At 44.0% G+C, this 16,750-nt stretch overlaps 1 protein-coding gene across 3 annotated transcripts in view; it reads left to right on the plus strand.

Annotated features, from left to right (window-relative positions):
* Nucleotides 1-8,170: 8,170 nt before the first annotated feature.
* The window catches only part of NMT2 (N-myristoyltransferase 2), a 63,264-nt gene continuing 54,684 nt past the window's right edge, over nucleotides 8,171-16,750 (plus strand). For 2 of the 3 annotated variants that reach the window (XM_045787927.2, XM_045787942.2), the window contains exon 1: nucleotides 8,171-8,358. In XM_045787927.2, the coding sequence (XP_045643883.1) occupies nucleotides 8,249-8,358 (110 nt within the window). In that variant the 5' untranslated portion in view covers nucleotides 8,171-8,248. The remainder of the gene's footprint in view (nucleotides 8,359-16,750) is intronic. The other variant, XM_087857670.1, reaches the window with a different exon arrangement.

Genomic DNA, 16,750 nt, shown 5'->3' on the forward strand with positions numbered 1-16,750 from the left:
TGATAACCAGATACAGCGCCGCTTACCTGGAACATTACCCTCATGAATTTTGTTGGCTGTTTGTTGTGAAAAAAAAAAAAATCAATTTGACATGCAAAGTAAAAGTAAACATCAAAAAATGCAAAGGCTGGCATGTGAGGAATTAATTTAAAATGCAATCATGCCTCATTGTATTTACCAGAAAGCTCAGTAAGTACATTGAAACATCTAACACATTTCCCCTAGATCATCTGATTATCCATTGTCACTCTCCCTCGGGCACGGAACCTCTGAATAATCTTCCATTCCTTCCTGCAACTGGCTCATGGCTGAGGTGTTGGGGGATTTCTGTTGTTATTTTAAAATTTTGTGTCTGTTTAGTGGAGCTTTTTCCCCGTCTACTGTAGAGTCTCTGGGACAGGCTGGGCTGTTTCTCATCTGAAATAAGTCAGAGAAACGCAGTTTTGCCTGCAGACGCTGCTCCTTACAAGAGGTTCAATGAAGACATCGTGGTGAAATCCGTTTCTCCCACCTGTATCTTTGACAGCATAATCGGTGGATGCTTCCGCAGTGGATTCAATTTATTCACATTTGATTTCAAGACTCTTTATCAAATTATCCTAATTATATCACTTCCCAGATCCTTTCCCTGCCGATTATGCAAAAGGCATGTGGTTTCCTTCTTTCCCTTTCAACATGTCATCAGAGGCTCCTGCTGTCTACCCAAGACTCAAGCATTCTTCCTTTTATTCAAAATTCATCTCGGGGCGCCTGGCCGGCGCAGTCGGTTAAGTGTCCGACTCTTGATTTCAGCTCATGTCATGGTCTCAGGGTTGTTGACATCGAGCCCGGCGTCAGTGTCCACACTCAGGGGGGGCTCTGCTTCCTCTCTCTATATATATATATCCCTTCCCCCACCCAAAAAGTCATCTTAAAGCCCATCTCCTCCCCTTCTCCTCCAGAAAACTCATACCAGCTAAGTGTGATGTTGTATTTGTTTCCTAAGGATGCCATAACAAATGACTATAAACTTACCTGGTAGCTTGGAACGACACAAGTTTATTCTCTCACAGTGCTAGAGGGCAGCAATCCCAAATCAAGGTGTCATCAGAGCCACACTCCTTCTGAAGGCTCTAGGGGAGAATCCTTCCTAGACTCTTCCAGCTTCTGGTGTTTCCATGCCATGGCATTCGTCACTGTGGGCCTGTGTAATACCAGTCTCTGCTCCCGTCTTATGTCCTATGCGCCCACGTCCTTGTTTTCTCTCGAATCTCCCTCTGCTTTACCTTCAGAAGGACCTGTCACTGGACTTCGGGCCCACCTGGGTAATCCAGGATGATCTCATCTTGAGATCCGTAAATTAATTACCTCTGCAAAGACCGTTTTTCCAAATAAGGGTAGAATCACAGGTTCAGGGGCAAATTTTATGTTATGTACATTTTACCGCAGTTGCAATTTTTTAATAAAAAAATAGAAAGACAGCCGGTTCCCTAAGGTCGAGCTTCGTCGCCTGAGAAGTATACTCCTGAGAGTATAGCCATTTGCTTGCATTGCCCCTGTGGGACTCGGGGTCAAGGGGGACTGACACAAATACACTCCTCTCCTGCTTCTTACTGTGCCGTGAGACAAAATTCTTTGTCTCTGAACTAGGAAGCTCGTGTCTTCTAGTAGCAATAAAACTGTAACAAGCACACCTGTTGGCTTGCAAGCCAGGAAACATCGCAGACTGCTCACAGTTCTAGACACATAACTGTTGCATGTCACTGTTATCAAGTGGACATAAAACCATGTGTGCTGAGCCACAGAGCCCATGCTCCAGCCCTGGGACATTCTGCTTCCTAGTCCTTGCACACAGCTCTCGGAAAATTGTGCCCATAATTCCTGGGGAAGACCACAGTGGTAGAAGGAAGCTAAAGTTAAATTCAACTCAACAAAATTTCATTATGTGCCTGCTGTCTGCCAGGCCCCCTATAAGACACTGACAATGAATCTCATTCTCAAGGAGCCCGTTGTCCAGGGGAGGTGCAGACACGGGACAATATTAAAGTGCAATAATCACAATATATACCAAGTCCAGAGGCAGCATGGTAGAGAGCGGCAACTCTGGGCCAGAATCGACAGCACTCATGCTCTCAGTCATTACCTTACATACGTTTCCTGAGAAAGGCTTGTTTATTTTGGCATATGATTGCTAAATTATGAATGCAAAAATGGATCATCTTTATTAATAAAAGAAAAATGAACTTTGGCCCTACACTATCTATCCAGTGATGCCCTGGTGGACAAAAGCTTGGATATAGTCAAGGAATTTGGCAAGCAGCACAGTTTCAAGAGAGTTCAGGCACCATGCAGCTCGGGCTATGGCGCCATCTTGGCATCCTCTGGTACTCATTGCCCTCAAGTCCCACTTCGTCCTCCAGGGGCAAGATGGACTCACCGGCCAAGAAGTCCCATAACACAGCCTATCTGCAGGATTCTCTGTGGTCCTGCCCACATGGCTTGAGCAAGTATGAACACTTTTCAGCAGAACACTAAGTAGCTGGAGTGTGCAACGCTCACACTCAGAGTGCCCGTCGGAAGTGCGTCTCAAGTTCAATTTCCAAAGGTACAGCACATGCATAGGTTCCTACACAATTAGTAATGGAATCACTTAAAAAAAAAAGATGAAGCCAAAGAGGAGTCAGCTATGAGGAACAGAGAGTACAAAGCACACATAATGGGCAGGGCTTGGGGCGCATAGAGTGGAAAACGTAAACTACCGATCTGGCAAGAGTCTCTTTCAAACATACCCTGATATACGGTCAGTAACCACAACTGATCAGAAGGAATGAGTCGGTCTTCAAGGTTGCAAGTTCTGGTCTTTGTATATTCCTTCCAATTCTGCTTGCAAACGAGCGCTTCTTTCCTTAGCTCATTTCTTTCTTGCTGAACCCCGTCACATGCAGTTAGGAGTAACCAACTGACAGTTTGAATATTCTGCCTTGAAATGTTCTTTCTTGAGTCTAAGGTATATTAGATATATTTCGATCTCATAAATTGCTAAAGACAAGAATTTTAGCCAAATGTTTGGATACTGCGTAACATGGGACACCATATTTTTTTAGCCTTTTATGGTTTCATTACCACTTTTCCAATCTCTGCCTGCCGCCTTATCGTAAAGCCAAGAGCACACATTTAGTGTGGCAACATCGTGTTTACATTCCAATTTCTGTGTCAGTTACCAATTGTCGCATAACAAAACACCACAAAATTTAGCGTCTGGAAACAACATCATTTATTATGTCTCTCAAATCTACAGGTCTGCTGGGTGATTCTGCTCATCTAGGCTGAGCTCAGCTGATCTTTGCTGGGATTGTGAGTGTATCTGTAGTCAGAGGGCAGGTGAACTGGAGGTTGGCTCGTCCTAGGATGGCCTTGTCTGGAAGACCCCTAATCCGTAGAGTCTCTTATTCTTCTAGGAGGCTATCTAGCTTTGTCTTTGTTGCAGTGGCAGGATTCTGGGGAAAGATTGAGAGACAAGAGGAATCACACAAAGCCTTTTGACACAAGCCTCGGATCTGATACACCATCACTTCCATGCATTCAAATGGCCAGAGCAGGTCAAAAAGCCAACTTAAATTCAAGGGCTCTTGCTGGAAAGAAATGCAAAGTCATATTGCAAAGGATATGAATACAGGGAGAGGTTAAGGATTGGGTCCACTTTTGGTTTTTTTAAGATTTATGTATTTATTTGAGACAGAAAAAGCGAGCACAGGGGGAGGGACAGAGGGAGAGGGAGAGAGAAACCCAAGCATTCTCCCTGCCGAGGATGGAACCCGACACAGGGCTCAATCCCATAACCCTGAGATCACAACCTGAGCCAACACCAAGAGTCAGACACTTAACCAACTATGCCACCCAGGTGCCCCTTGGGTCCATTTTCTTAACCAATCTAACACAATGTGCCTACATTGAAAAAAAAATCTTGCCAATAACTGGGTATACATAAATCCAAAGGTACATGTTTTTCTGTAATCATAGAAAATACACTTCCTTTACCTCCTCAAATGTTGTGTTCCCCATTTTCTCCCTCTGGAACTCATCCTTTCTTTCTGGAACTTTTGTCAGATGAATGCTAAACCTTTTTGTTCTATCACCTACGTTTCTTGACTTCTCTAAATTTTTCATCTTTTTATTTCTCTGAACTGCTTCCTGGGTTATTTCTCAGGTCTATCTTCCTATTCATTATATCTCTTTTCAGCTGTATCAATAATTTACTATCCTCTGAAGAAATGGAAAACAGTAGGTTGGGTCCTCCATGTACTACCCTTCCAAAATGAACCTTTCGATTGAAAGTATAAAAATTTATTTTTTTTATTTTAGAGAGAGAGAGAGAGAGAGCAAGAGAGTAGGGGGAGAGGCAAAGGGACATGGAGAGAGAGAATCTCAAGCAGACTCCATGCTAAGTACAGAGCCCAAATTGGATCTTGATCTCACAACCCTGAGATCATGACCTGAGATGAAATCAAGAGTCAGATGCTCAACCAGCTGAACCATCCAGGTGCCCCTAGATTTTGAGTATAAATAACATGAGCTTCTTGGATTTTTTCCTTTAGAATCCTATCGTCAAATTCTCTTCATTGCCTCTTTCTGTAATCTTATCACCTCTCTCCCCATTTTTTCTTCATATTATAGTATTTAGAGATGAAAATAAGAGACAATATTCAAATCGATCTTGAGGTTAAGTACTATGTAGTATTACTTTAAAGCTAATGTGTAATATTCTTCCAACAATTGACTTATGTAAGAATGTTTTCATTGTAATTAAGGCATCACCTCACGTTACCTAATGGACAACAATAACTACATGTCGTCTATCCTTGTATTAGATGTGGCTCTAAAATTTTTATTATTGTTTTGTTCTTTAAAAATGTACTTTGTAGGGGCGCCTGGGTGGTGCAGTCGTTAAGCGTCTGCCTTCGGCTCAGGGCGTGATCCCGGCATTGTGGGATCGAGCCCCACATCAGGCTCCTCCGCTATGAGCCTGCTTCTTCCTCTCCCACTCCCCCTGCTTGTGTTCCCTCTCTCGCTGGCTGTCTCTATCTCTGTCAAATAAATAAATAAAATCTTTTAAAAAAATGTACTTTGTAAGCAGAAACAAGGATTATATATAAATCTCTGGTTATATCAAGAAGTTATAGCACCTCACACCCATAGAATGGCTTGCATCAAAACCCAGAAAATACCAAGTGTTGATGAGGACGTAGAGAAATCCCAACCCTTGTGCACTGTTGGTAGGAATGTAAAATGGCACAGCCACTATGGGATACACCATGACACTTCCTCAAAAAAAAAAAAGTAAAAATGAAATTACCATATGATTCAGTAATTCTACATTTGGGTATATATCCAAAAGAACTGAAAGCAGGAATTCAAAACGATATTTTTCATCCACATTCATAGCAGTATTATTCACAACAGCAAGAAGTGGAACCAACCCAACTGTCGATGGAAGGATAAATGGATAAACAAAATGTTTATATCCATACAATGGGATATTATTCAGCCTTAAGAAGGAAATTCTGACCCATGCTACAACATAAATGAACCCTGTGGACATTATGCTAAGTGAAGCCACTCTCAAAAAGACAAATACTGCACGACTCCATTTGTATGAGGTACTTGGAGTAGTCAAGTTCATAGGGACAGGAAGCAGAGTACTAGCTGTCAGAGGGGGAAATGGGGAGTTTTCTGGACTTTTTTTTTTTTTAAGACTTATTTATTTGAGACAGAGAGAGGTCAGAAGCATGAACGCACATGCAGGAGCACACACACAGGCCCACGGGAGCAGGGGGAGGAACAGAGGGAGAGGGAGAGAATCTCGGTCAGACTCCCCACTGAGGGCGGAGCCCGACTCGGGCTCCATCATAGGACCCTGAGATCATGACTTGAGCCGAAATCAAGAGTCGGATGCTTCACCTAGGCGCCCCGGAAATGGGGAGTTGTTTAATGGGTACAATTTTAGTTTTGCAAGTTGAAAGAGCTCTGGAGATTGGCTGCACAACAATTCAGTTACACTTAACGCTATGGAATTATACACTTAGATATGGCTAAGATGGTCTATTTTTTTATTACGTGTATTTTACCACCATTTTTAAAAAACCAAAAAGTTATAATAGTTTAAATAAAATAAAACCAATTATACATTAGGGTCTTACACCTATAATAGGAGATGAGTAGGCAGGATAGAAGATCCTCCAGGACCTCTTTAACATAGTGGGAGCTACTCCATTGTACTCTCTTTCCCCACAACAACCTTGGATCTGAGATTCTAGAAGATGCCACTTGGTTCCAATTCCCCAAACTCTGGGATTAAATCAGGGAAGGAAGCAAACATTTTTAGAAATAGTGAGTTTCTGTACATGACAATAGGATTTAGCAATCTCCAGGGTTATCTGCAAACTTTGCCCTCCTTCAACCGATTAACAACGACAAACATTGGTTATATAAAACCTCAGTCCTGTACTGAACAGACGTCTGGGCCAACTCCTTTCCATTCTGGGGAACAGATGTTCCCTGTTTGTCATTGTTTTCTAGTGTTAAACTGGTTTTTGATGCCCTCATTTTATTTCTCCAGGAATATTTGTTTGCTTATTCTTTTTTTTTTTTTTGAGTTTTTATTCAAAGGTTCTCGCAAATTCAAATAAATAAGTTTGCTTTGTATTTTTAAAATCTTTTCAAGAACGCTTCTGATCGGTGAGTGACTGAGCAGATAAACTTGCTCCTGGTCGTGATCCTGCTGGTTATCCAACTAGGTTACAGTTATCCGACTGTTTGTGTTCACAGACGAGAGCTGCAGGAGGCTCTCTGATCTGTATTTGCCTTTATTCTAAAGTTTGAAGCCAGAGGCCACAAGTGACTTTCTGTCTCAGAAATAGTTGCAATTGTGAAAGATAGTATTGTATTCCCTTCCTGTTTTGGCCCCATTTTGCACTTCTGACAGAACCTTAGCGGGCTCAACACCAGCAGTCATAAAGGGCTGATGGGCTTTGAAATCGCTCTGCAATTTTTGTCTTTATATACTCTACCTCATTGCATTTTAAGGACATAGTCTTCCCTTGTGGGGGGTAAAAAGGCACAAAATGCTCCCAATACCTTCTGCAAAAAATGAACACACACGAAAAAATTCAGTTGGGTTTTTAAAGTCACATTTTGCTCGTTGAGCAGTTTCTGGTAACTATCTTTCCACTGACTTTGCAAACCTTTGGCAGGACTTTGGAACACCAACCGTTACAGGAAACCAAAGGAAGGACTGCTGTGTACAGAATGCAACAGCAAATAAGAGCCTGAACTTGACCTGTCTTTTATTTGGCAATCCATGCGAGTCCTTTCCCTCCTCCGTTCACGGGGCGATACACGGTTTCAGCCAGAAGACCATCTACTTTTGCTTGCAGGTGTAGGTCATGACTTTCACAGAGCGAAGCTGAAGTGTCCTACCTGACACTGTCCAGTCCCCCAGGGTCATGGATAACGTTACCCCAGTCCCCCTCAGATGGTGGTTCTGCTCTGAGCTGGTTGCCTGTGATGTCCACGGAAAACAGGACAGCTCAGGATTTTTCTCTGTTAAAGAGTTTTAGGGCTGCCAGTCTGGTTGGAATGGGGAAGTGGGGAGGTGAAAAGCACTCTGTTTTGACTTTGACTTTGATTTTATAGTGTATTGGAAAGATAGATACAAGAAATGGAATTTTTAGAGTGTCTGTGTATGTGTGGGAGGCTTCTAGAAATCACGGGTCTTGGCACGCCCACTCTTGAGTAAAAGATCCCTGCAATGGTTAAAAGCGCTTCCTAACCTGTAGAGGTGTAAAATCGCGTGGCCTGTGTTCCAAAATGAAGACTCAAGGATTTGAAGACTCTGTGGCGGCTTTCAGAGACCAGCAACGGGGCCGAGGCGCGGTGCAGCCTCGGGTGGCAGGGCTCCGGTGGCAGGGCTCGGTCCCAGCGCCCGCCCCCTAGGCTGGCGACCACTCCGCAGTGCTCCTCGCCCTCCCCTCCCCTTCACGGCCCCTCCCCCCACCCCCAGGCGCCGCGCGGCGCGCCCACCCCTCCCGGCCCCCGCCCCAGCCGCGGTGGGCGGGCCCAGGCCGGGCGGGGCTGGCGGGCGCCGCGCCCGGTCTCCTGGCTCGGAGGAGACGGCGGGCGGCACTAGGGGGAGCTGCTCGCGCCGTCGCCGCCGCGCCGGTCCCCCGCGCCCGCGGCCCCGAGCGCCGCCTCCCCAGCCCGCGCCGCCGCGATGGCGGAGGACAGCGAGTCTGCGGCCAGCCAGCAGAGCCTGGAGCTGGACGACCAGGACACGTGCGGGATAGACGGGGACAATGAGGAGGAGACGGAGCACGCCAAAGGGTAGGAGCGCGGCGCGCGGGCGGCACGGGGCGCGGAGACAGCGCGAGGCGCGGGTTGCGCTCGGACGCCGGGTCCGGGAGCGCGGGCTGGTCCGGGGCCGCTCTGAGGGGGCGGGCGGCCCCCAGACCCGCTGAGGTCCGACTCCCGGGCGACGCGGCGGAGGCGAGGCCCCGGGTGGGCGGGGAGGCGCGGGGCCCCGGTGTGGGGACCCGCGACGCCGCTGTCACCTGCCGCGCGGCCGGCCGGCCCCTGCTCGTCCCCGCCTCCGCCTGAGCCCGGCTCCGGCCCGCGGGTGCGAAGCGCCGTTCTGGCCGGCGTGTGACTCGGCGGGACCGAGGGGAGGCGGGGCCCCCGTCTCTTTGTGGCGGCCCCGTTGGTGGGAAGTCGTCCTCCTCCGTTCCTTGTCATCCTCTCCTTAAGTCCTTCCAGATCCTCCCACCCCTCCCCCAGCCGCCACCACCTCCAGAAAAAAAAAGGAGCTGATGGGGGGAGTGGTTTTAGATTTGCGCGGGGTCGCTTGCGCGCTGGTGGCGGGGAACTGCGGAAAGTTCTGCTTCCCGGCCGCGGCCCTCGGCCCGCCCCGCGCGGAGCTGGGCAGGGGGTGCCGGGGGTCCAGGGGCCCCGCCGCTCCTGGGGACGCGCGGATTTGCCGCTGCCCCGCGTGCCTGCAGAGCTCTCTAAAGCGGGACCGGTCCGCTGATTTGGGCTCAGGCTTAGGGGATATGAACAGATCTGCTTGCAAAGCCGGTGTTTGATCTCCAAGGCCAGCTGCACCAAGCGTTTTAGCACCTGATCAGGTTTCTCCTTATGCCTTTTCACCGGCTCCCTTTTCTCCCCCGCAGACTTGATTTGCTCTGCCTTTGGAGAAACGATTGCTTCCGGTTAAGGGTATTGAAGTTCTGTTTTTAGAGTCTGGGAGGGGGGCGGTCATTTAAAATAAGACTGGTGTCGTTAAAGGTGGTTGTTTGCATTACCCTTTTACCCTGTTGGATTCAAACTATGCGCTGGCACAGAGCACATATTGCTGCCCCTTAGATGTGAGATTTTTGCAAACCATGGTGACTGATGAAGAAGTGGGTCAGCTTGAAAACATGATAGGAAGGCCTTAGTCACAGATGGCTTATTTATTCAGTTCATGGAGAGGATTCTTTAAATGATTGATGATTTAACATTTGCATTCTATTTAACGTCTGCTTGAAGATTTGTTTAAGAAAGGAACTTTTACTGAGCTTTCATGTGTTATAAAATATTAAAAGAGATCAAGAAAAGGAAAAGCTGACTAAATGTTTCTCCCATTTGCAAGTTGCTTTTTATATTTTTGCAGCAAATAATACTTCGGTGGCAGCTGCAAGTACCGAATGTTACAATTCAAGTCTAGAATATTTTTTTTAAAGAGGAAAGGAAATTCGACAGAAATCTGAGCCTGAGTTCTGTCTCTGCAGGGATAGAAATTTGCCCATGATAGCTAGTTACATACAAATATGCTTTCCAGACAATCGCATTAGTGTTAGAATGGGCGCAGGTGAGATGTGATGATTACCCAAATAACTTCCCTCATAACTGCCCTTTATCTTTCTGGTGAGACCCTGGACGTCTGTCTTCTCCACTGTAATTTCTGTTTAGTATTCATTCTTTTGAAGGCTTGATTTGTACCTCCTTGCTTACACAGTCCAGAACACTCATGCTACAGGGAAGTACTCATCTGTGTTTCCATTGATCTGGGGCCTGGCCCGAGAAGCCTTGCCATACATGGGCTGCGTGAAGTTACCAATCAGCACCCAGAGGCATTTCTATGTCTCCTGCAGGGATTTTCAGTGTTATACGTCGCATATTGTATGTTAACACAGTTACTGACCATTTAGAGATGTCAGTGGACTGAAGTGTTTTAACCAAGAGCAGATAATAGCTTCTAGTGGCAGGAGAGTGATAGAATGGATTTCTTTGTAGTCTGGTAGATATGAGGAGATCAGTAAAAATTCGAGTTGCCGCACTTGTTGGACTGCTTTTTTGGATTTGAATTTAGATGGCATGTGCCAAGTTTGTGGGTAATTGTGTTTTATTTTGGCTTGTGTACTGATGATATGGCTCAGTAGAAACCCAGATTTTTTTCTTGCGTGTTTCCAGTTTGTAGACGGTAAAATTTGAAAGACTCCTCTTTTCTATGCTCGGCCTTTTCATTCTCTACTGGTTTAAATTAAGTGATGAATAAAGAGCCTTTGGAGGAATGCGTAGGTAAACACTTTACCTTTTAATGATGAATTACTGCTTTGAGGCCACTAGGTGTGGGTCAGTGCACAAAGCAATAATTTACTAAATAGTACCCTTGTGGCCTGAAGGAATTAAGTTACCCCCACAATTGAGTATGCAGATGACCCTTGAACAGCACTGGCTTGAACTGCATGGGTCCAATTATATACGATTTTTCCCCATAAATAATGCAGCACAGTACTATAAATGTATTTTCCTTACGATTTTCTTAATAACATTTTCCTTTTTCTAGCTTACTTTATTGTAAGAATACCGTATATAATACATATAACATACACAGTATGTGTTAATGGGCTGTTTATATTATCAGTAAGGCTTCTGGTCAACACTGTGCTATTAGTAGTTAAGCTTTGGGTAAGTCAAAAGTTATACAAAGATTTCAGACTCTGTGGACCATCAGAGCCCCTAACACCCACGCTGTTCAAGGGTCAACTGTCATGTATTTACTCATTTTAGACATACTAACTTGCAACTAGAACCTCGAATAAAAGGAAGATACCAAATTAGATTATTTTGCACCAAAATGTAAACATTGTTACAGAGTATGCTTTTCTTTCATTTTCATAGAATTTTCCTTACGTACTAATTCATTTTTGTGGATAATGCTTCAAGTCCATGAATGAAATATGTTTTATGCTCAATGAAAACACTAATAGACAATTACCTAGAAAGATTTTTAAACAACTTCCTTTAACCCGTGATTTACAATTAGGGGAAGTAACTAGGTCCTTGTAAAGAGTTTGGAGGGAACTTGAAAACTTTCAAGCAAATTCAAAGTTCTAAGGTGATCATGTTTACACTATTATTTTCTTAGCAAAGACTTTCTACGTAGATAAAAATGAACTTCAATCCAGTTTTCTGTGTGAATTATTAGGAATAGTCCCGATTGTTGAAGATTTCTGTTCTACTGGGGGTGACTATGGTACTAAAGAGGTTACCTATAGGGTGACTTCCTGTGGAGTTTTCCCATGTGGGTTCGAGGTTATAAATACTCAAGGATCTCTAATACTTACCTCAGTTTGATGTATAGGTGGCTTCTGTTTCTTTCTTTGGAAGGGTTCGGGGAAACATCAAGGACGGGGCAAATTGTGGAAGGATCTGCTAAGCTCAGCATCTTCTCATTCTGGCCCCATTTTATACATCTTTTCTCCATTTGTAAAATACAGTGGTTAGTGATAATTACCTCGTATTCGGCCTCCCACCCACATGAACCATACTTATTGTCCAGTGTTGGAAGCAGGGTCACACGATTGGCCCCAAATAAAATTAGTATTCAGGTTGGCACTAAACCAGATCTCTTTCCTGGCTTAACCGACTTTCAGAATGCAAAACAAAAGAAAAAAGAAAAAAGAAAAAAACTTCCTAGACAGATTGATGTTTGTCATCTCCTTCCCACTAAGAGCTTTTTCCTCAATATTCACTCTGGTGGAATAGGAGGCAGCTACCAAGAATATTTACTTAGGAGTAAAATAAGCATATAGGAATATGCCATTGTTGGCAGATAAATGACCAAATTATTCCCTGGGGTAGATATGAAATGGTTTTAGTATTTGAGGGTTATTCTGAGACATTTTTAAGAAAATGTTTTTTCTTAGAAAAATTAAATATCTGGTATTTGGTAAAGATTAAAATTTTGGAATTCTTTTAACAAAGAACATAACCTCTCTTCTCCCACACCCAATATGCGGGGGAAATTGAAGTTACTCTCCATGTAGTATATTGTTCTTTCTGACTTCATCTGTGTATTGTTGAGACCAGCTGTGGGAATGTTTCCATAGACTCATTCAGAGCTGCCCTTTCTGAAATTTGATCTGTTATCAACTGTGTAAATCTAAATGGAAAGGTGTGTTAACAGCTTATGCCCAAGGAACTCCCTCAATTCAAGAAATACAGTTTGAAATCATCAGATGTCTGCTGAGCCTTGCATCTGAAATGTGACATCCCCCTTGGGCCCCAAACAGACTTTTTCCGGAAACTTAGCTGAACTCTGGAAAATTTCTAGGTGTGGGACACACTCTTCATTGTGTTGAAATTGTTTATTAACACAAATGTCCACAGTAAATATATATATGAGTTAAAGTCAGTTCTTTGGTTAACTCAGGGATTGGAACCAAATTCTGTACCAAGTTCAAGAAAAAGGTTGGTCGATTGGGTTTTTCGTTACCGTATTTGAAAATATGTTTCTGACTTTTACTCATTTTAAGAGTAAAATATGGTTTATTAAAAATTCAAAGAATAAAGTGTGTAAAGAGTAGAAGGCCCCTGGTTATGTTACTTACTAGAGAAACCACTACTAACAGTTTAATAAACTAATGTTTTAATATATATTAAAAAATGCATACTTAACATTAACAAGATCAAACTTTACGTGGACTCGTTTGTTATTTTGTATTTTTCACTATTAGTGTTGTCTGCTAGAACTTTCTGCAGTGATGGAAATGTCGAATACAGAAGTCAGTAGCTACATGAGAGGTGGTTAGTGTCACTAAGGAACTGAATTTTAAATTTTATTTAATTTTAATTAATTTAAATGTAACTAGCCCTTTCTGGGTGGTGTGTATCAAATTGGACAGCTCAGATCATATCCTGGTCTTGACTTTTGTAAGATTTTGTGATACTCAAAATACTTCTTTATTCTTCTCATGTCTTCGCAGAATATTTTTCATTTCTTCTCTCTAGTGGTTTAGAAGTTCTTTACCCTATTATTCCCCACCCTACCCCGGGAATGATCTTTAAATTTTGAACAAGCATGTTTTTATCTGTATTTCTATCAATGTTAGAAATTAACCATTATTCAAAATATTCTGCCGTTGAACAAAACAAAACGTGTAGGATTTTTTTTTTTAAGATTTTATTTATTTATTTGACAGAGAGAGAGAGTACACCAGGGAGAGCAGCAGGCAGAGGGGGAGGGAGAAGCAGGCTCGCTGAGCAGGGAGCCCGATGCGGGGCTCGATCCCAGGACCCTGGGATCATGACCTGAGTGGAAGGCAGATGCTTAACGACTGAGCCACCCAGGCGCCCCAATTTTTGGGTATTTTGACTTCTTCCTTTACATGTCCTGGGTTTTTTGGAATGGTCTGGAATTTTAATTCCATGTGGCTTCTTTTATTTTTGCCCTTGTATCCCATTAAAACTTTCTTCTTAACGTTACATTATATGCACAACCATATTGTCAAAAACTTCTTAGACTCCTCTGTGTTTGCTTATCACTATTCCTTGTAAACCGTACCTTCTTTTTTTAGTACTTTCTCACTTAATTTCTTTATCAGCATATGCAGATGATATATTTTCTGAATTCTTGTATGTCTGAAGATGCCTTTCTTTTGTCCTCATGCATAAACCATAGTCTGGGCATGCGGGTAATTCTATAATAATCATTTTTCCCCAAACTCCACAAACGCTTTATTATCATTTAGCATTTAGTGGCACAGATGCTGTCTCTCTGGAAATCTGCTCTTTCTTACATAGGAAACGTCACTCTTTTTTGTGTTTTGACTTGTTTTTAGTCTAGAAGTTTCTAGGATCTTCTCCCTATTTCCACATCCTTTTTACATTCTAGAATCACACTTTAATATCTAACTGGAGTGGCTCAAGCTGAAACAGAGTGATGGCGATCTCTTGCGGATTGAGGCTTTCTCGGTCTCCCACTGCCCGTGTTCTCTCCAGCTTCCCCATCACTAGCTCTGAACGCTTTTGACTCCTTTACCCTTTCTCCTCAGACCTCTGACACTGGCTCGGTTAGTTGTCTGTTATCCCCCCCCCCTCCCAAGAGCCACCAGTATCAGGTCATTGTGTGCACCACTGACTGAGGGTTTTGTGAACAATGAGGGGAGAGGTTTGATTATCACGTAGGGCAGAAAACTTCCAACTCAACGTCAGACTTCACGGCTCACCGAAGGGATTTAGTTAGTGCCCGTGGCCCTCTGTAGGCCACAGCTTCCCACGTGTTCTTGGGAGTCTTATCTCCCTCCCAGGGTGTTCTCTGAATCTTCCCACCTCCTCCAAAGTCAAGGGCGGGCCCCAGTGTCGTTTTTTCACGAAGGCTTCCACCCAAGGTGATCACCCCTATGAAAGGCCCTAGAGCCGTCACTGCCACAGTGAGAGCTGTAGTCCTTTTCAGGGAAGAAGGTAGTAGACAAGGCTGGCACCTCAAAACAGGTCTGTGTGTCTCCCTGTCTGCTTAGAGGCGGACTGAGCACGGAGATGGTGCTTGTAGACTCTGATCTTTGCCATATCTGGTGTATGGAACGTGGTGGTGGCTTAACAAAGATTTGTTGAATGGATTCCAGTGGCTCTGAATCTCCACTGACAAATTAATTTCTGATTTAAAAAGTTTCCCCCTATGTCCATGAGGAATATGTGAAGGATTTTTTTCGCTAATTCCAACTGAAAGGACTTGGGCTGTAGATTTGCACTTGGTTTCTATGCTATAGACCCCAACGTGGTAAAATAATTACTAATTTTCTGGACTTCTGGTATGTTCTTCCTGCTTCGTATATACATTTTTCTTGTTGAACCTTTTCAACAACAGATGAGGAGACGGGGGCTTTTCCAAGTTTAAAGAACCCGTCCAGGCATCTCAGATTCATACTTGGGTCTTGGGCCTCTTGCCACCTGACCGTCAACTCTCACCCCTGCACTAAACTGCATCAACCATAAATCAATAAAGAGTAATTTGTTTGATAGTGTTTCAAGCTCATCTCCCTTTAAGCCAGAGATGACCAACTCGAGCACCTCTAGAGTCAGAATTCACCAGTGTAATGAGTGCAGGAAATGTCAATGGACTTAAAAATAAACGAATACATTTCCTTGTTAAAAAAAATTTTTTTTAACTTGATTACAGAGAGCCCTCTTGAATTTCTCTTCAGATCTGTTCAAGGACTAATTTTAATGATCGTATCAGTATTTTGCAGTGAGATCTTTTTTCTTCCATGCCTGTTTCATGGCAGTCTCTTCTCCCTCCTAGACAAAGCTCTGTAGCGGCCCCAGCGTGACATCCTTCCCCTGGTGCCCTCCGCCTCCCAGCACTGCGATGAGTCAAGTCTCCAGAGCTGCTTGCCTATAGGAAGCAAAGCAGGCTCGGGAATCCGGTGTTGAGCGTTTCAGGCGGATAGCGCTGCTGGAGGAATCCACGTGAGCCCACTGGTTCCCCAGCTACACAGCCTGGCCTGTTTGGTGCTTGAGCAGGTCGTGCTTTTGTGGGTGTTTTGAGTTCCTGTAAGTCAGGGCCCGTCAAGCTCCCCAAGCCGCACGAGAAAGTCCAGTGCACAGATCACCCGGAGGGCGTCCCAGACGGAGTTGGGAGTTGAATTTTATAGTTTCTCTTTTGTTAGCACATTGTGTTTCTGTTACTGGCTTCAACACACACATACCGGGGAAATACGGGTTCCTTTATTGCCACGGCTGAGTTCATTCAGTGTTCAAGTTCATGTAGTACGTTCCCGAGAAAGATGGGGATTCAGTTAATATGATAATTTCCATAGTCTCTTCATTTGGGTTTTTTTTTGGGGGGGGGTGAGGGAATACTTGTTCTTTACTATCCTTTGGGTGTGTATTAACATTTTATAGAAACTGAAGAAAGAACCAATGAAAGCAGAGTTCTTTTTTGTTCTCCAAATGAAGGTTTTTTTAAAAAATTCTGTTTTGCAAAAGCACGTCATTTTTAATGTAGAATGTCAGGGTGTATCATCAAGCAGTGCCTCGGTGTATTCATATATGCATTTTCCTATATGTATGTATCATATATATAATTCATATGTACATATATACATTTTCCTATTCCTATATATTTACAAAAATGTAAATATACTCTTCCTGTTGTGCTGGAAATTTCTGTCAGGTGATGAGCCTTGAACATCATAGCCCTCTCCGAATCTGTCCTGCGGCTCCATGGAGACTCACTATCTACTCCGTCTGCTGTGGGGCTCTCGTGCCGAGGCTGCAGGTGGGCCCCTTCTTCCAGAACAGTGCCGTCTTCTCCTGCCACCTGGAGTGTTTCCTTCCCCTTCCACTGGCCGGGGTGTTCGTGTGGTACAAAGTTGCCTTGGACCAGCTGAACCCAGCAGCTGGGGATGGCAGCGAACAAAATAGAGGGAGCCTGGCCCATCTTCTAGAACTTACG

The sequence above is a fragment of the Ursus americanus genome, chromosome 31 (genome assembly GCF_024610735.1).
Source record: "Ursus americanus isolate L20-20 chromosome 31, mUrsAme1.1.p, whole genome shotgun sequence".
NCBI lineage: Eukaryota > Metazoa > Chordata > Mammalia > Carnivora > Ursidae > Ursus > Ursus americanus.